We start from the raw sequence: 20,617 nt of genomic DNA on the forward strand, positions 1-20,617 counted from the left end.
CAAAAAAGTTGGGTCTAGGGAATTTCTGCCTTTCATTTAGATTGGCTTTGCATATTATCTTATTAGAATATGATTTCTACAATCTGCAGGAGATGTTTCTTAGCCCTTTATTTAATCTGTGTAGGATCCGCTGAAGCAATGGTGGATTTTTTTCTACCGGTTCTATGGGCATGGCTTGATGGGCATGGTATTGCTTAGTGGGTGTGGCTTGGTGGGCATGGCTGGGGAAGGATACTGCAAAATCTCTATTCCCACCCCACTCCAGGGGAAGGATACTGCAAAATCTCCATTCCTACTCCACTCCAGGGGAAGGATACTGCAAAATCTCCATTCCCAACCCACTCTGGGGCCAGCCAGAGGTGGTATTTGCCGGTTCTCCAAACTACTCAAAATTTCCACTACCGGTTCTCCAGAACCTGTCAGAACCTGCTGAATTTCACCCTGCTCTGAAAAATGTAACATATATGCACACATGGGGGGTGTTGTGTTACATCAAGATATATAAACTTAAAACTCATCTAAACATTTATCCAATTTACAGATCATTTCAAAGAGGAATACAACAACATTTACAGAAGATTCTACAGGTTAAAGGAAAAGACATACCAAGTTCAGCAGACTTCTCTGCAGAAGGCCCAAAGAATGAAAACTTGCAACTGCTTGTCATTTCTAATTTGGACTTGTATTTTTTACGAGATTCCTACTTTACTATCACCGAAGAGGACCAGCGTGTATTTGCAAGCTAAAAGAATAATGGGGCTGGCTAAGGATCAGGGAAAAGCCATGCATCGGACAAAGCGTGGATGGATGTGGAATCAATTTTTTTTACTGGAGGAATATACTGGTCCAGATACTCAATATGTGGGCAAGGTAAGCACTGCAATCAAAAGACCATTTAGAAACATCAAGGGCCAGGACGAGCTGGATGGTGGTGGAATTTCTCAGTAACGCGAAATGTAGGCTTTAGCTGGGGGAAAAAAAATGAGATTTCACACCTAATAGTTTTGTGGATTATTCCTGTTTGAACGGAGAATGGTCCTCTAATGCTAGAATTTAGAGGATTCCTCAGAGGGATGCTAGATAGATAGCCCTCCACTTATGACCACAACTGAGCCCACAATTTCTGTTGCTAAGTGAGTTCATTGTTAAAAGAGTTTTGTCTCATTTTACAAATTTGCTAAATGAATCACTGCAGTTAAATCAGTAACACGGTTGTTAAGTGAATCTGTCTTCCCCATTAAGTTTGCTTGGCAGACTTAATGGGGAATCACATGGGGATCACATGATCCCGGCTCACTACAGTCATCATAAATATGAACCAGTTGCTAAGCATCTGAATTTTGATTGCATGGCCGTGGGGATGCTGCAATGGTTCTAAGTGTGAAAAACACTCATAAGTCCGTTTATGTTCTCCACCAGCTATGGACCCCAAAGAACGCAGCACACACAAAGTCTGTACAAAGCTTAGTTTACTAAATTAAATCAGTCTTTTTCAAATAAAGGCTGTTAATTAACTTTCTTAACAGCCTACAAGAATCCAAAGAATAAATAATTGTAATCTTACTATGGTTGGCAGAAAGCCCAGAAGCAATTTGCAGGAAACTGATAAGAGAACATCAGGACGTGAAGGAGAGCGAACGAAGTTGTTCCCTGCAAATTGCCTCAGTCGTTGTCCTTCCTTAAATAGGCTAAGGGAGTGGCCAATTAGTCCAAGCCTTACTCTCGACGAGACCTCCTCCTGAGGAACCACTCCTGCCTTTTGGCAGCTCTGTGCACCCATGCATCGAGAAGAGGCTCCTCCTCTTCTTCCTCTTCACTTATGGGAGCTTCTGGAGGTTCTGAAGGCCCTGGCTGAATCCCCGCCTCTGGCACCACATCTTCTCCAGCCTCCTCATTGTCTGACTCGAGTGCCAGCTGTACAGGCTGCTGGCGCAGCACCACACCAGCCTCCTCGCTGTCGGAATCAGCTACTAGCTGCACAGGCCACTGACGGGCCACAACCTTTATTCAGTGCCGTTGTAACCTTGAACGGTCATTAAATGAACTGTTGTAAATCAAGGATTATATTCTTTTTTTAAAAAAAAAAAACTTCATTGTTAGATTCATCAGCAAAGTCTGATGGGAAAAAAGTACTTCTAGAAATCAGAATTTATCCAATTTTATCACAGCATTAATTCAGCCTTTTGAAGTCCAAAATGTGCAGTTCCTACTAATTTACAAAGTATAATTTACAAGTAATCAGGAAGAAGGCTTTTAACCTAATCTGCAGTGAAATCATGAGCAATTTACTTAAGAAAGTGGAAGTTCTGATGTCACATTTTTTCCTGGGAATATAAAATAGCTTAAATATACTATGACAGTGATGGCGAACCTTTTCGGCACCGAGTGCCCAAACTAGAATGTGCGTGCATGTGCGTGCATGCACGTATGTTGGAGTGCTGGAAACCCAAAGACCAGCTGGCCGGCGTGTGCATGCCTGGGGCATTTTTTGGGCCGTTTTTGGCCTGAATAATGGCCGTTTTCTGGCGCTCCAGCATACGTGAAGACCAACTGGCCAGTGCGCATGTGTGCACTGGAAACCAGAAGAGCAGCTGGCGACGGCATGCTTGCCCATAGAGAGGGCTCTGTGTGCCACCTCTGGTACATGTGCCATAGGTTTGCCATCACAGTAGTATGGTAACAATGAATATGACATGCCAAGGATGGGAACTGGAAACTACCTACTGGCTGAAGGATATGTTTATTCATTCACTTGTATGTGGTGAGGAATGAGGACGGGAGAGAGATAGGGGAAAGATATATGAAATGTTTCTCTGCAGTATTAATGGTTATTTTAAAAATTAGAATCAGTTCTACCCATAGTTCTATCTGTATAAAATGAAAATACCAATCCCTAATAAATATTATATTTGGGTCAGAATAGAATAGAACAGCATTAGTTACATTTCAATGGGTATCTGTAATATAAAAATCATAGTTACCTTTCTCTACTATACCATAGATCTGGAAGAAACAGCACTTAATTATCTCCTGTCATTGTAAGAGATAATTGTGAGATCATTCTCATTGTCGTTGCATTAGATCTATGATAGCTAGGCTCTTCGGCCACTTGAAAGAACTGTAATTCTGAGGAAAAGATTTTCAGAGTTTAAAAGCAGGTTTTTTTTTAAAAAATGTAATTGATAGAGAAATAGTACTGTACAGAAGGAACACAAGTAAGAATGACATGGATCTGAAGCTAATGAACCTAGCCATGCCTAAATAGCATATTACCTTGACATTAAATTTGAAATCACATGCAGTTTCTATTATCTCCTTTCCAATGGCATTATATCCATGGATAGAGAATGCAGTTCACAAATGACAGTATTTCACTGCTGTGGGAGGGCAGTCCATACTCTTATTGGAAGAAATTCTTGGCTGAATTGGGAGTAGCATGTTGTCATGAGTAGGTGATAGAGTCCAAATTCAGGACAGCTGGCTTCTCAGTAGGAAGAGTTTTGAAAACAATAGAGGCTTGCCATCATGAAAGGTACAGAACCACGGGGCTGTGGTGGAATGTAGTCTGGATTCCCATAAAGAAAGGGCTGTTTTCTAAAGGGCAAAGAAACTGTGGAACTTGGAAAGTTTGGTTGGTAGGAAGAGGATTAAAATGGCTTTTCCCTAGATATTGCCAGACCATATCTGTGGTCATACAAATAGTTGCTCTAATGTGGCAAGATTATGTCTATGAATGAAGTACACTAAAAGAAACTAACTTAACTAACTCCATGTCTCTTTCTTGGCTCTTGGGTCCTGACATAGGCAATATAACACCTTATTCTCTTGTATTTGGTTGAAGGGGAAGGGATATGAGTGTATTAAATATGAGTATTGTATTAAATTGTAGGATTATACCTCTATGCCTTGATGAGCATTCACTCAAGGAATCTCAGTTTTCTTTCTTCTAAATTGCTTGTCCTCATTCTTGGGTTCAAAACAAAAACAATGGAAAGCTTAGCACAACAGAATTTATATTATCTGATTTTAATTCTTGGTCAACCTTTTTTTTTTCAGTTGCATCAAAAAGTTAGGCAAGACCATTGTTTTCACATATAAGCAAGTGTCTCAATACAGTGGCCGTTTTTACTGAGCGCTGAATGAAAGTTGGAAGTAGAGCAGAGGTGGGTTCTACTTACCTTTACTACCGGTTCGCAATGGGGCTGTGCGCATGCGCAGAAGTGTTTGGATGATGTCAGGATCAGTGGAGCCTCCCGCCAGTTTTACTACTAGTTCTATAGAACCGGTGTGAAGCGGGGGAAGTAGAGGATGAGGCAGGGAGGCAGGAAGCTGCAGAAGATCAAACGTGTCTCAGCAAACAACATATGGTGAAAATAAGTCCTCTAGCTTTTGTCCCCAAGCTAAATCCTTCTATACTTGGAGTTGAGGCTTCAGTTCCATGCCCTCAAGTTAAGGTATACCAATTGCTGTGTCTCCACAACCAGCCAATTGATCCAGGCAGATTACACATTTAAGTTATGTAAATTATGTATAACCAGTTATGAATTGAGGTCTTGGGTATTTGTTTATCAGCTCCTTCAGGATGTCTGCCTTTGTCTCAGCTCATCATAGGTTGCCTGTCCAGTCTGCAAAAATCTTCTGTACCTATAAGGCTTCATATATTTTCCCTGCCTCATAGATGGGATAAGTCATAAACATCAGGCCCTTATAGTAAATTTATTTTTTTCTAAAAAATACACTCAGTCATGCTATAAATTAAACAACTGTAAATATTATGCATTGCTCTCCATATATTGCACAGTGTTTGTGTGTGTGTGTGTATATACATACATACATGCATACATACATACATACATAGGTAATGGTATTGTTCCCCTCACACATATGTGCTAGTCGTTCCCGACTCTAAGGGGTGTTTCAAAGCTGAAGAACCAGTGCTGTCCGAAGACATCTCCGTGATCATGTGGCCAGCATGATTAAGCGGCAAAGACGCACTGAACGCTGTTACCTTCCCACCAAAGGTTCTACTTGCATTTTTTACGTGCTTTTGAACTGCTAGATTGGCAGAAACTGGGACAAGTAACGGGAGCTCACCCCATTACGTGGCACTAGGGATTCAAACCACTGAGCTGCTGACCTTTTGATCGATAAGCTCAACGTCTTAGCCACTAAGCCACTGTGTCCCTTCATACATACATACATACATACATACATACATACATACATACATACACACACATACAATACATAAATTCATACATACATACACACACACATCTATCAATGGAACTGATAGGGTGGGATGGTACACTGAGTTACTCTCTGGCTAGCGAGCAAGCATTGGCTGACATTTTCCTCCATGCTCAATGGTTGAACAAATGACTAATTTTTGATCCTTTGTATCCTCAAGACACATAAACATGGCTATGCATCTACTGTTATATCCAAATAAGTCTGTCCAGTGTAAATCACATGCATCAGATTTGGATCATTTTAAAATGAATTCAGAAAGATTGGGAGACAGAACATCCAGTTATTTGCTCAAAAAGAAAAAAAACAAGGAATGGATCTCTTTCATTCCCCCCCCCCTTTGTTTTTTGTACATGTGCACTCTCCCTCATCACCATAATCACAAATCTTAATTTCCTATTCCCTGCCTTAAATTATCACATTGAGGAATTTTAAGCCTGAATGCTTCTGTTATACCTGAGCACTGACTTCATTTACTTTCTCCTAAAGAAAGCCTCCAGCCATAACTAAACAAATAGAAGCAATGGAATCTGTATATTGTACATTAATGTGAATGAAACAATTTATTTCTCAATTAAATATTGACAACAATATTGGTCTTATATTCACTTTCATTCTTGATTCACTTGTTCTTACAAGAGATCATCATGACTATCCTGTTCATCTTTACTATATAGCTATCATGATATTAGTATAGTTTCTCTACAGCTAGAGTTCAATAAGCATGCACCCTAGATTACAATCAATTACATGAGGCACAGTATATAACAACTCTGTTTCTTTACCATAGCTAGTACAACTGCTAACACTAACATAAAATAAAGCAACATAAAATGCTTAATTGCATTTTTGTAATATTAAAGAGAAATAAATAGGGGAAATTAAAAAGAAACTGAAATTAAAGGGACTGAAATACATTTAATCAGTGGTGGGATTCTGCCGGTTCTAGGGGGTTCGGCCGAACCCTTTGTTAAATTGCTGGCTCGCCCCGCCCCTTGCCCCGCCCCTCCGCACTACTATTTATTGCCAATAAAATGGGGTGAGTGAGCCAGCAATTTAACAAACGGTTCGGTGTTTTTTTGTAATTTATTGGCCCCGCAGCACACTGAACCATTTGTTAAATTGCTGGCTCGCCCACCCCTTGCCCCGCCCCGCCTCCCACCCGCATGGCGCCAGCCTACCGTAGCCAGGGGTAGGCAATTGTGGCTCTTTTACAACCTGTGGACTTCAAGCTGTCTCAGGAATTCTGGAAGTTGAAGTCCACAGGTTGTAAAAGAGGCACAGTTTCCCACCCCTTCCCTAGCCTGAGTTCCATGGGCTGCCACATGGTTCCCCACCGGCTCCAGACGCAAGAGAGCAGGATGGAGAAAGCAGCTTGCCGGAGAACACGTGAACGGCTCCATGTGGTCTGCAAATCAGTGGCTGCTGCTTCTGTCCCCTGCTGCTGCTTGCCTGGGAGAGAAAAACTTCCAGAGCATTAAACAAAGGTAAAAGGGAAGCAGGGGGAGGGGGGGAGAGAAGGACAGAAAGAGGCTTTAATTTGCTTTGCAAGCTGGAGGCTTTTTGTTTTCATTCTCTCCGTGTTCCTTCTTTATGCAAAAAAAAAAAAAAAAAAAAAGAAGAAGCCCGATCTGATCTGGAGCCGAATGTCATTAGAAGCAATGCTGTCAACTTGGAGCATTTCATTTCAGTCTTCCAAATGGGCAATGAATTGTACCTCCTCCCCTAAAACAGATGCAATGTGGGTTGTTTGTTTGTTTGTTTTAGCAACGTGGATTGTTTTCCTAGGGCAGGGGTCTCCAACCTTGGCAACTTTAAGATTTGTGGACTTCAACTCCCAGAGTTCCTCAGCCAGCTTTGCTTTGCTTTGCTGGCTGAGGATTTCTGGGAGTTGAAGTCCACAAGTCTAAAAATTGCCAAGATTGGGGACCTCTGCCCTAGATCATTTTAGGAGCAAAGCAGTGGGTTTTGCTGGCATTTAAGGAGGAAAGGAAAGGAGGGAGGAAGAGAGAGAAAGAAAAGACAGAAAAAGAAAGGAAGGAAGGAGGGAAGAAAGGAAGGAAGGGAGAGAGAGAGAAAGAAAGAAAGAGAAAGAAAGAAGAGAAAGGCAGGAAGGAAGGACCACAAACCATGACACTAGATGTGGTTTCAGAAGATGCTTTGAAACAGGATATCAATCTAGGGCTGGAAGGGACCTTGGAGGCCATCTAGTCCAACCCTCTGCTCCAGCAGGAAACCTTATATCGTCTAGATTGTTTTGGTGCCTCAACAGAGAGGAAAATTGCCAGAAAGGAAAAGGAGTTTACTAGGACAAGGCTGCCATGTGGAGGAAGGCAGAGATAGTCCTTGACTTATGACCACAATTGAGCACAAAATTTTCGTTGCTAAACAAGAGCGTTGTTAAGTGAGTTTCACCACATTTTACTCAATCCATGACCTCTCCTGGCTCTAACAGTCATGTGCAAGCTAGATAGGGAAGAATATCTGAAGGTGTGTGTAATGTTCTAAATGTATAGAAGTTATAGTTAAATGTGTGGCAGAAAGTGGATTCTGGGTGTGTTTTTCCAAATGTAGTAAGTGAGGTTGAATGTGTATAGTTTTAAAAGAGCTCTCTGTGTGTACATACACATACAGTATATATAGTAGGTAATGTATCCTTTTGTGTGCCTATATACACTCTCTACTATGTAATATGTATGTACACATATGGCATATGTACATAGGATTAAATAATATATTTTGGATGTTCAGTAGTAGTAAATAAATAGACAAGGAAATTGTATCTCGTTGAGGCCTTTGAGGTGAGGAGAGGCCAAGCACCCTAACCCTAACCCTTGATGTGAGTGATGTCAAGTTGGCCACGCCCACCCGGTCACATGACCATCAAACCACTCCCACCGAACAAGCCACGCCCACAGAACCGGTAGTAAATGGACTATTCAGAGGGCTGAAAAAGTTATTTTTGACCGGTCCTCGCACTTTTGACCAGTCCTTGAACTTACAACTGTCCTCACATTTTACGTTTTGCGCCCTATCTTGTCACCGTGGTGAAGAGAAGTAGTGGTGAAATGAGTGACATGGTTGTTAAGAATGCTGCACGGGCATAAATGTGAGGATGGTCATAAGTGTGAGGACCGGTCAAAAGTGTGAGGACCAGTCAGAAATGACTTTTTTCAGCCCTCTGAGTAGTCCCTATGCACATAGCCACGCCCACCGGGTCACATGACCAGCTAGCCACACCTACAGAGTCACATGACCAGCTAGCCACACCCACACAGTCACATGATTGCCAAGCCACACCCCCAACTAAGCCACGCCCACAGAACCTGTTGTTAAAAAAATTGAATCCCACCACTGCATTTAATTATAATTGAATGGGATGAAGTATTGCTGAGGTAATATTGTAAATAAATATTAATAATCCATGGTAGAAATGGCACATAATCACTGTCATAATAATAAATAATATGCCATCATCTAAAATTACACATAATTCCTTTCTTATCAAGAACTGACTCAGATGTTGTTTTCTTCAAACACAGATTGTGAAAAAAGACTGAACAAGAATGAATTTAATATATAAGACATGACAAGATAGAGAAAAATAATATAATGTGGGTGTAATGTTTATTAAATTATTTAAGTGCATGAACATCAGTTTATAATATCTAATTTAAGATTTAGGAAGCAACTGTATAAAAGTGTAAGTACAATTATCTGATGGTCCCCATGATGAGTTGGATGGAGCAGAAAAATATATTTATTCCTTCTTTATATAGCTATAAAAATATGAAGAGTTCTGTCAAAACAGCCCAAATGGAAGAAACACTGTGGGGAAATACAGTATATCATCTGAAAGTTGAAATGTTCACAAATGTTATGGTGGCATAAATACATCTTTTAAATATGTAAAGAAATATGAATAGGGCCATAACAACATTGAGCTTTCATCAAGTAGAGAAAATATTGCAGCTCGAAGTGTACAATCTACAATAAGAACCTCATATACAGTATATACCCTGTTTCCCCGAAAATAAGACATCCCCTGATAATAAGTCGAATCGGGCTTTTGAGCACATGCACTAAAATAAGTCACCCCTGAAAATAAGCCCTCCCTGAAAATATTTAAATACAGATCTGGAAATCAGGTAAGACCACAAGAGGAGCCCCATCTTGCTCCACGCGTCCCAAAATAATAAGACCTCCCCGAAAATAAGGCCAAGCACTTATTTCAGGGAATAGTAGAAAAATGTGAGTCAGTTGAGAAAATGCAAGTGGGGTGAAATTATTTTTAGAATTTTAGAAATTTTACTAGTAATTCTAAATTCCAAATTATGGAAGCCCAAATGAAGTCACAGAAAGGAGATATCTATCCCATATATTGGCTAATCTATGGGTAGCAACAACTTAAGCAACCTGGAATTAAGGACAAACTTCCTAACAGTGAAAACAATTAACCAATGGAACAGCTTGCCTTCAGAAGTTGTGGGAACGTCATTACTGGAGGTTTTTAAGAATAGAGTGGATAGCCATTTGCTGAAATGGTATAGGATTTCCTGTTTGAGCAAGGGGGTTGGACTAGAAGACCTCCAAGGTCCCTTCCAACTCTATTCTGCATGTTTATGTAGACAAGAAATAATTTTCTTAGTGTACGCTTTTCCAAGCAGGATATATATTTTTTTAATATTGGAAATATTTTTATTTATATAAAATAAAACCAAGGGCAGTTTATTAGATGCATTTCAATGAGCAGCAGAGATTCTGAGGCTGTTTTATAACTATAATGAGAACCATTTTTATTTTAATGTGGTTATTACGGTTCATTGCACAGTCAGCCAGATATTTCGACTAGATTTAACATTTTTATCTACCTAACAAATCTTTTCCAAGAACCCCGGACAGAACACAGAAGCTGTTATTTAACAATATTAAAGATATCATCACAGAATATGAGCGGTTCAAAGTAAAGCTGTCCTTTGCAATTAACAGATAGTGATTTGCCAATACTGAAGGTTCTCAAGTAGTGCTCCAGATGCTTTTGGGATTGGACCCAAGGTGCCTGTTTCTATTGCCATTAATTTTGCCTTCTTTTGCCATAAATGTTCCATTTCTATTTGCGGGTCTTTGTATTTTGTGATTTTCTCTAGTTCTTTCTCTTCAATTCTGCTGTCCCCAGGTACTGTCATACATCCACTATCCAGACTTTTTTTTTAGTCTTTCTTATCAACAGCTGTTAACGCTGGGATGTTATATAGCAGTGTTGGCGAACCTTTTTGGCACCGAGTGCTGAAACGTGAGCGCATGCGCACATATGCACACACTGGAAACAGAAAGAGTAGCTGCCTGGTGTGCATGTGTGTGCGCACCGGTCACCTGGTCTTCTGGTTTCTGGTGCACTTGTGTGCATGAAGACCAGCTGGCGGGTGCGCATGTGTGTGCCAGAAACTGGAAGAGCAGCCACCTGGTGCACATGCGCATGCTGGGAAGATGATCTTCCAGTTTCTGGCATGCACATACACACCAGCCAGCTGGTCTCCATGTGTGCATGCACACCAGAAACCGGAAGACCAGGTGGCCGGTGCACATATGCATGCTGAAAACCAGGAGAGCAGCCACCTGGTGTGTGCATGCACGCCAGGCGGCTGCTCTTCTGTTTCCAGTGCTTCCGCACGTGTGAACACCAGCTGGCTGGTGCACTGGAACCTAGAAGAGCAAAGGGCGACGGCTCGCGTGCCTGGAGAGATGGTTCTACGTGCCACTTCCTGCACGTGTGCCATAGGTTCACCATCACAGTTATATAGGGTCTCCTGTTTGAGCAGGAAGCGTTGGACTAGAAGACCTCCAAGGTCCCTTCCATCTCTATTCTGTATGTATGTGTAGACAAGAAACAATTTTCTTTCTGTATACTTTTCCAAGCAGGATTTTTTTTTAATATTGGAAATATTTTTACTTATATAAAATAGAAAGAACCAAGGGCCATTTGTTAGATGCATTTCAAAGGTAGCAAAGATTCGATGGGTGTTGTATAACTATCATGAGAATTATATGGCAGGTTTGCCTCTTAGCTATTGCCTGATCTTTTTTGTTCACTTTGGCTGTGGTTTCTTCCTCTTTTTTTTTTTTAATGTATTGGCCATGTAATGCTTTTCTGGCCATGTCTATTCTCTGTTCTTCATTTGATCCTTTGGGTAAATCAGTGTGGACTTTCAGTACTCACTAAACCTTCCTGGTTTACTTCAGTGCATCTTCTTCACTGCCTTTGAAATATTCTTCCAATTCTCTTTTTACTTTTCAACTGTCTGGTGTACTTGCAACATTCCATGCCCACCTTTGCCCCTGTTAAATAAAGTCTGTCAATATTGCTGGATGGATGAAAGTCATGATTTAATGTCATTAATTTTCTGGTCTTCCTATTCAGGGCTTTTATTTCTGCTTGAGTCCAGTTCACTATTCCAGGTATATATGTATTGACTGAAATTGTGCCCGTGAAATTGTTTGATGGCATTTTCTCCATTGAGTTTGGACTTTGCTGGAAAGCATTGCTGGAAAGTAACTATTTGAGTTGTGAACCAGTTTCATAATAGATCTAGGAGGAGTGAAGGAGATAATGTCGATGTGTGGTTAAAATTATATTGTGAACCAGCCTAAATAAGTAAGGTTAGAAGTGGAGAAAAGCATCGCTGGAAAGCAGCTGATTAAGTTGTGAACCAGCCAAAAAATAAACCTAGGAGGAAGTGGAGGAGGTAATACTGGAGAATAGTTAAGCCAAACTGTGAACCAGTTAAACAAATAGAGATAGAAGTGGTGGAAAATACCGCTGGGAAATAGCTACTTAAATTATGAATCAGCTAAATTCACTTCTAATCTTTTTGACATCATGTGCTTGATGCTGTTATGGTTCATCACAGTCATCCAGTTCAGACTGGATTGGCATTTTTGTCTGATCATCAAATCTTCCCAAGGACCTAGGATAGGCAAATGTGAATGCTTGAGGGTGATACAGATATTGTTGCAGGATGTAAGGTGTTCCAAGTAAAGCTGCCTTTTGCAATTGACCGATGATGAATTTGTAAATACCAATGGTGTTCAAGAGATGCTCCAATTGTTTTGGGATTGCACTCAAGTTGCCCATTACTATTGGTACTAACTTTACTTTCTTTTTCCACAGTCATTCTCTTTCTATTTGCAGGTTGTGGTATTGTGTTATATTTTCCAGTTCCTTCTCTTCTGTCTCTAGGTATTGCCACATCCATTAACCAAACTTGTTTTGTCTTTCTTATTGACAGCTATAAATCAGAGTGGCAGCTTCTTATTGGTTTGGTTTCTAAAGTCCCAGAGCACTTTAGCTTCTTCCTTTTCTCTATTTTATGGTGCCACCAGTTCTTCCTTGTATGTAAATAATGTACACTAATTGCTCCATTTCAAAGCATCCCATTTGCAAACAGATGAAGTTTCGAGTCTCTGTCATTTCTCTGTCTGGGCAAAAAGTGTTTGGGTGCCTATGGGGCCCTTGGGAATGGAGCAAATCACTCGGTTTCCAAGTGCCCTATAGGCACCCAAACACTTTTTGCCCAGATGAAGAAATGATGGAGACTCGAAGCTTTGTCTTATTGCAAATGGAATGCTTTGAAACGGAGCAATTCGCTCCCTTTCAAAGTGCTCCATTTGCAACCAGACAAAGCTTCATCTCCTTCTGGGCGAAAAGTACATGGCGGAGCCAGGCAGAGGTGGAGACATGGGGGGGGGGGAGGCGCATTGATCCCAATGTTCTGCCCACTCTGTCCTGCCCGGAGCCATGCCAGGCAGGTGCCTGTGTGGGCATCAGAATTGCCTGGCTCCCCCACCCTACCCCACCCCATGCCTCTGTCTCTACCTGCTGTCAGTGCCACTATGGCAGCCTCCCATATTGTGATTCTTCCATGATCCAGGCAGCTGCATAGCATGTCCGGATCACCTATCTCCCCCCTGCATCTGCCTCCACACTTAGACTTATCTGCACTGAGCCAAGGGGCTGGTGGTCTGGGCTGCTGCCAGACCCTATTGATCTCCATGTGCTCGCCACCTCTTGTGCTGGCCATACCCATCTCCCAGGCTTATTTTGGGGGGATGGTTTATATTAGACCCTCCCCCCCAAAAAAATCCCAGGCTAGGGCTTATTTTGGGGGTAGGTCTTATTTTCAAGGAAATATGGTAGTATACTAGCTTCACTATTCTTCAAATTTTCTTCCAATGTCCTTTTTTGTTCTTAACTGTCTGATCTGCTTACAGCATTCCAAACCCACCCATTTTCCTTGGTATGTAAAGTAGATGTTAAAATCTTTTCCACTCTCATCATGCATTCACTTCTAATCTTCTTGTCTTTATTGTGCTTGACACTATTATTATTGCTATGATTATTATTTTTAGCTTTCAGGAAGATGACAGAATTTTATACATTCCCTGATACTGAAGAACTGCTGCTCATCTGTGATTATTGTTTGTTACAACTTTTCAGATGATGTAATATTTTTTGTTTTTTTCCAGTGGACATTAAGAAGAAAACTAATTTTCCTGTCTTCTGAATAGGTAATTTATCATCAAGGTGGCTCCTGATTGCTGCCATGAAAAGAAAAAAAAAAGATACTGAGTGCAGTTACAAAAGAGAGTTCTAGCAGAGACAACAGATGTTTTATATCTGAAATAAACTGAAATGAGGACTATCAATAGATTAGAAAAGCTGAAGGACTCTGTTGAGGTTTGTGATGTCCCCATGTTTACTACAAGTCTTCAAGCAAAGGTCTCACAAGCAACTTCAACAGCCTCTGGCTGCGAGTAGTCCAGTAAGCAAGGTTTGCAAAACAGTAACCAAAGCAAGAAGTCCAGTTAGCAAGGTTAGCAAAATAGTAACCAGAGCAAGAAGTTCAGCGAAGTAGGCAAATCAGGCAAGCCCCACAAGACAAAGCACAGTAATCTCCAGGCGTTGGCAAGCGCACATGAGGCTCCACAGATTCCATGCTTGTTCCCAACAAATGCCCTTCCCACTGGCATCTCCTTACATCTCAGTCCCCGGGTGTGCCTTGTGAGGGGTGGCGGGGCACTCTTCTCCCTCATAGCTGGCTCAGTCCTTGTTGTTCTCGCCTTCTCTCTTGACTTCGTGCTCTAGGATCAGGAGGGGGTGATCCTTGCTCATCATCTCAGCCAGTGGTGGGATTCAATTTTTTTAACAAGTTCTGTGGGTGTGGCTTAGTTGGGGGTGTGGCTTGGCAAACATGTGACTGGGTGGGCGTGGCTAGCTGGTCACGTGACTGTGTAGGCGTGGCTAGATGGTCATGTGACCAGGTGGACGTGGGTATGTGCATAGGGACAACTCAGAGGGCTGAAAAAAAGTCATTTCTGACTGGGCCTCGCACTTTTGACCGGTCCTCACACTTATGACCATCCTCACATTTATGCCCGTACAGCTTTCTTAACAACCATGTCACTCATTTCACAACTGCTTCTCTTCACCATGGTGACAAGATAGGGCAAAAACGTAAAATGTGAGGACAGTTGTAAGTTCGAGGACTGGTCAAAAGTGCGAGGACCAGTCAGAAATAACTTTTTCAGCCCTCTGAGTAGTCCATATGCATAAAAGGATACAGCAATAGAGAGGGATGAAGGAAGGGAAGGGAAATTAGAGTAGGAGGGTGGGTAAGAGAGGGAGGAAGAGAGGAGGAGAAGAAGAGGGGGAGGAAGAGAAAGTAAGAAGGAAAGAAAAGAAAGAGGTGGTAGGTTTGAGAAGAAAGATTGCTGTACAATAAAAAAGATGAAAGGGAAGAAAGCCAACCCCAAACAAATATAAAGATATTAAGATAAAAGAATGAATTGTTAAACTTTAAAGAATAAAAGAGAACAAATATGAATAAATAACAATAATTAGAAACACACATACAAACATACAATGTATTTTCTTTGAACAGAGTATTTGGCCGGTTCACAAATTTAAACAGTGTTTAGTCATTTCAATTAAATTTACAATTTCTATATTTCCTTTTTGCCATATTTATTCCTCATCTATTTTTGTAAAATAGATCTGGATCCATTCCAGTCGGATTTCAGGCCTGGGTACAGCACGGAAACGGCATTGGTCGTGTTGGTTGATGATCTCTGGAGGGCTCGGGACAGGGGCTGCTCCTCTGTCCTGGTCCTGTTAGATCTCTCAGCGGCTTTTGATACCATCGACCATGGTATCATGCTGCACCGGTTGGAAGAGTTGGGGGTGGGAGGCACCGTTCTACGGTGGTTCTCCTCCTTTCTCTCTGACCGGTCGTAGTCTGTGTTGACAGGGGGGCAGAGGTCGACCCCGAGGCCCCTTGTATGTGGGGTGCCACAAGGGTCGGTCCTCTCGCCCCTTCTGTTCAACATTTATGTGAAGCCGCTGGGTGAGATCATCCATGGTTTCGGGGTGAAGTACCACCAGTACGCTGATGATACTCAGCTGTACATCTCCACCCCGGACCACCCCAATGATGCCCTTGAAGTGATGTCCCGGTGCCTGGAGGCCGTGCGGATCTGGATGGGGAGAAACAGACTCAGGCTCAACCCATCCAAGACCGAGTGGCTGTGGTTTCCGACATCCCGATATAGTCAGTTGGTGCCATCGCTGACTATTGGGGGCGAGTCACTGGCCCCCACGGAGAGGGTTCGCAACTTGGGTGTCCTCCTGGACTCACGGCTGTCTTTAAGCCAAACAGGTTATTAAAAAAAATGCTTTTAAAAGGTTCTGCTGATCCCAGCTGAGTTGCCTGATCGTCAGAGACTATGTTTGGCCAAAGAGGTTGTAGAAAAAATGCTTTTAAAAGTTTTTTTTAAAAGACTCTGATCATCTGGCAGCTCAGCTGGGCATGGGGTGGGGGAGGGATTTTTGTTACTGGTTCTCCAAACCACCCACCACTATTGCTACCGGATCAGGCGATCCGGTCCAAACTGGGAGTATTTCACCCCTGGTTTTTAGTCATTATTCCATCAAAATTCAGGGCTACGCTCAGAAGGATCCAAGAATCTTAAGAAAATGATTTTAAGGCTGTAGAAAGAGAGGGCATTGTGAGAGTCATGCCTACTAACAAACTATCACAAAATTCTTGTGCATGAAAGTCAAAACAGCTTGCATTTCTGCTGCTATCACAAAGCACATTGGATGATCTAGGATCTAGGGTAGGGTCACTGTAATAGGTACAACAATGAAGTCAGAATCATCTGTTACAAACTTTTGTTTCTGGTAGTTTCCCATATTTCTGCAACACCTTTCTGTGGCCAGAAAATGGTGATCTGGTCAAAAAGCAAACAGGGATTTCCTATCCCTTTTCAAAAGTAATGTGGAACAGAAATGTAACTCAGTTTCAACGGACTTATGGGAGTGAAGATAACAACAAAATATAAATTACTATGCACATCAATGGAATTTACTGACAAAGATTAGGATTTATTAATGAAAACACAAAAATAAAGCCATGGAACTTCCAGATGGTTATTCCCTAAATATAGATGGAATAGAATGGAATGGAAAGAACAGGATAAAATGGAATGGAACAGAAGCTAGGCTTTTACATATTTTAATACAGTAATAATTTTTCCGTAAATTAGTCAGTACGATTTGTACCAATCTAAATTGTTATTGTCATTGTGGGGGTAAGATAGACTGAAGTACTGTACTTTTTGACAGATTCACAAAATCTGAGGAAAAGAGCACAAGTGTTAAGCACTGATAAGGAGCCTAGAGGTTACCTGGCTCATTTATTAATGTAATAAATGCTTCACACTGGATTTGAAAACTGTTTATTTTTGTTCTTGGTCCAGCTTGTAAAATAATAGCTTCTGGGGGTAGATTTGGAGTGTGTGATCAGAAAGCATAGCAGATTTGTTACTTTGTCCATTTCTATCATATTATAAGATATTGATTTAACGCTAACAGAATTTTGCCTCTGTTCAGAAAGTTGATTTTGAAATATCCACACAATTCTTTTTTAGGGGCACGTTGAACACCTTGACCTTTTATGTCTGTTGGAAAACTGAGTCTTTCATCCTAGCTCTCATATCCATTTTCAGTAATAAGTGGTTTGAACACAACTATTTATCTGGGTCAGTAGTGGGTTCCACTTACCTTCGCTACTGGTTTGGAACTAGGAGTGTGAATGTGTGTGTGTGCTTGCTTCGCTCGCATGCAACACTTCTGCATGCGTGCAGAATCTTCTGCGCATGCATCCTTGATGACATCTGGGCAGGTGGGCGGAGCCTCCCACTATCGCCACTACTGGTTTGCCCGAACCGGGGGAAACCGATAGAAACCCACCAAGTGATCTGGGTTCAGTTTTATTGTGTAAACATAGCCTCCAAATACAAAATATAAAAACCTAAATCAAAGATGTTTCAAATCATTGGAATTCACAAATACCACAAAACACAAAGAGAGCTTTCCAATTTACCTCAGTAGTCAAATCAAACTTTACCAAGGGCTAATGACAAAAAAGCAAAAAAAAGCAAACTGATAAGCAAATAAAGAAACTTATCTTTTAATTACTGTATACTAGGTGGAACTTGCTTTTCAGGATTCATCATTTGCCATGTTCTCAAAGTTGGGTAACAAAGCTTGGAAACGTAATAAATGCCATGAACATTTTTCTTAGCTAACAGGAAGGATTCATGAGAATTGTCTGACTGCCCTGGTATTATTACTCAAAAGGGAGAAATTAAATTTTAGCATGAGGCCAAATAAAATCTTCAATGCAAAAGTATACGTGCAATAATTTTGATTTCTTCCATATTGCAAAGCTTTAAGTAGCGGGTGGTAGAAATTTTATGATGTTACCTGCAGCAGTACAGAGGGAAGAGCACTGCAAATTTCCCTTCAAAAGTTTCATTGGTGTATAGAATTGACCAGTTTATAAAGATATGTTGCCATGATTCTCCCATCAAATACAGTTTGGCGCCTATGAAAACTAGGTAGCCAACCTAGATTGAAATGCAACTGTTCAGATGGCATTATATAGGAAATCAGTCTGGTCACTATTTAATCTAGATAAGTTAGTTGAAAGTAGACACAATATGTGCTTTTCTAAATATCTGTCTTCCTTATTTTTAATATATGACTTTTATTGTCATTTTTAAATAAGGTGATATCTAATAGAAACTAAAGAAGAAAAAAGAAAAAGAGAGAGCAAAAAGTCCAAGAAAAGAAAGTTGGAGAATACAAAAGATAGATACAAAGAAGTTATTTCTGATATTCTTCGCAGCAATTATAAATACAATTATATTTTAAGATCTCTCTCTAAAATAATATCAAATTCTCTTCCTTTTATAATCTCTCTTGTCTAATCATCAAAGCCATAAATCAAAAGTCCATTTGATTCATTTTTATACAAAAATCTATAAGAGGTTCCCAGTCACTAATAATTGTAGTTAGTGTCTTTTATCAAATCAAAGAAGTTAATTTATCCATCTCAGTAAGATCTCTCAATTTCACCATCCATTCCTCCATAGTGGGTAGTGTCAAATCTTTCAATCTTTGTGCATAAAATCATCTCACCACAGTAACCATATATTAAAATAATTTTCTAATTTTCTTCTTTTTTCTAGTCCTTAAAGGAAATGTGCTGGCTTCAATTGAATATTAATCTTTAAAATTTTCAAAGTATATATTTAAATCCATCTTTTTAGCTTTTTTTATAACTCCACCAAGTATGATAAAATGTCCCTTCATGATGTTCACTTACCAAGATACATTTGAAGTGCCTTTATATATTTGTGATCATTTCTATTGTGTTATGTACCAATGATATATCATTTAATACATTGTTTCTTTAAGATCACAAGACAAAGTAAACTTCAACCTTTTAAACATGTTTTTATTGGTCCACTTCAGTGGTGAAATCTAAAATTTGTTACTACTGGTTCTGTGGGCGTGGCTTGGTGGGGGTAATGTGACTGGGTGGGCGTGGCCATTTTTTAAAAAACTTTTAAAACCATTTTTTCTACCTCTTCAGTGAAAAAGAAAAAGGGTTTTTTTTCTTTGAAATGCCTCTGCCGATCCCAGCTGAGTTGCCTGATCAGGCAACTCAGCTTGGAGCGTCAGAGGCATTTAAAAGGGGGAAAAAAAGGTTCTTTTAAATGCCTCTGCCGATCAGGCAACTCAGCTGGGAGTGTCAGAGGCATTTAAAAGAAAAAAAAGTTTTTTTTTTAAATGCCTCTGCTGATCCCAGCTGAGCCACACAATCATCAGCGCCTTTTTTTTTACTTTTAAAAGCATTTTTTCAGCAGAAGAGGTTGTAGAAAAAATGCTTTTAAAAGTAAAAAAAAAAAAAGCCTCTGATGATTGTGCGTGGGGGGGGGCAGGGATTTTTGCTACCGGTTCTCCGAACTACCCGCCTCCATCGCTACCGGATCGGGCGATCCGGTCCGAACACTTCACCCCTGGTCCACTTGTTTATTATAACCAAAATTCTTAGCTCACTTTTCAGACATTCTAAAACCTGTTGTTCCACTGTTTCAAATTTCACCAAAAGTTTATACATGTTAGCATTTACATGTTTATCATCAGTGCACAATTGTATTTCAAATTCTGACTGACGTAGCTCCATACCATTTTCAAAAAGATTCTTTTTGAATTTTTTTGATAACTATAAATGGGAAAACCATTGACAGCTATGTCCTTCTGTTATTAATTGCTTTCTTGATTTAATTTTAAATTCTTCTTGATGGTTTTCCAATAATTCCCATTAAATCAATCATTTGTCCTTGTCTTCTCTTTCTCTTCTATGACATGCTCTTCTGAGACCAATAAGGGTATTTGCTATTCCATCTTCTCAATAGGACAAGGATTTTTGAAATGCAAATAAGGGCTTTCTTCCAGATGGATTAGCAATTATTACTGAAAGTGAAATCAAACAACCCAGATGGACTCAGATTAAGCTTATCCCACCAGCTATTTGCCGCTATCCAATCTACATTTTGTTATGGCAAGGTCAGACTAAGGACAGCATGAATAACATATCTGTGGATCAGCGGTGAAATGCACTTACCTTTGCTACTGGTTCGGGAGTGTGAGCATGCGTGTGCCTCTTCTGTGCATGCATAGAGCCTTGTACGCATGTACAGAGGGTCAAAAATGGGATGTAATGATGTCCCGGTGGGTGGGCAGAGCCTCCCACTGCCGGCACTACCGGTTCGTGCGAGCTGGATATATCCAGCCGGATTTCACTGCTGCTGTGGATGCCAAACCTAGTTCTGTGAAGACTGAATTGTATATACTCAAGTGGCCTGAAAATCCTATATGACCCATGCACAACTTCAAATAGATGATGTGCCAGAGTGTTTTCAGGAACCAGTTTGATGTCAGCAGGCAGAAAATTATTAT

The 20,617-nt window shown here is 40.6% G+C and overlaps 1 protein-coding gene across 2 annotated transcripts in view; it reads left to right on the top strand.

Moving 5' to 3' along the window:
- Nucleotides 1-642: 642 nt before the first annotated feature.
- CDH9 (cadherin 9) overlaps nt 643-20,617 on the top strand; it is a 129,642-nt gene continuing 109,667 nt past the window's right edge. Inside the window, exon 1 of one of the 2 annotated variants that reach the window (XM_070942574.1) lies at nt 643-870. In XM_070942574.1, the coding sequence (XP_070798675.1) occupies nt 643-870 (228 nt within the window). The remainder of the gene's footprint in view (nt 871-20,617) is intronic. The other variant, XM_070942575.1, reaches the window with a different exon arrangement.

Source organism: Pituophis catenifer, unplaced genomic scaffold, assembly GCF_029215685.1.
Source record: "Pituophis catenifer annectens isolate HBS135680 unplaced genomic scaffold, rPitCat1.0.hap2 SCAF_3, whole genome shotgun sequence".
Taxonomy (NCBI): domain Eukaryota; kingdom Metazoa; phylum Chordata; class Lepidosauria; order Squamata; family Colubridae; genus Pituophis; species Pituophis catenifer.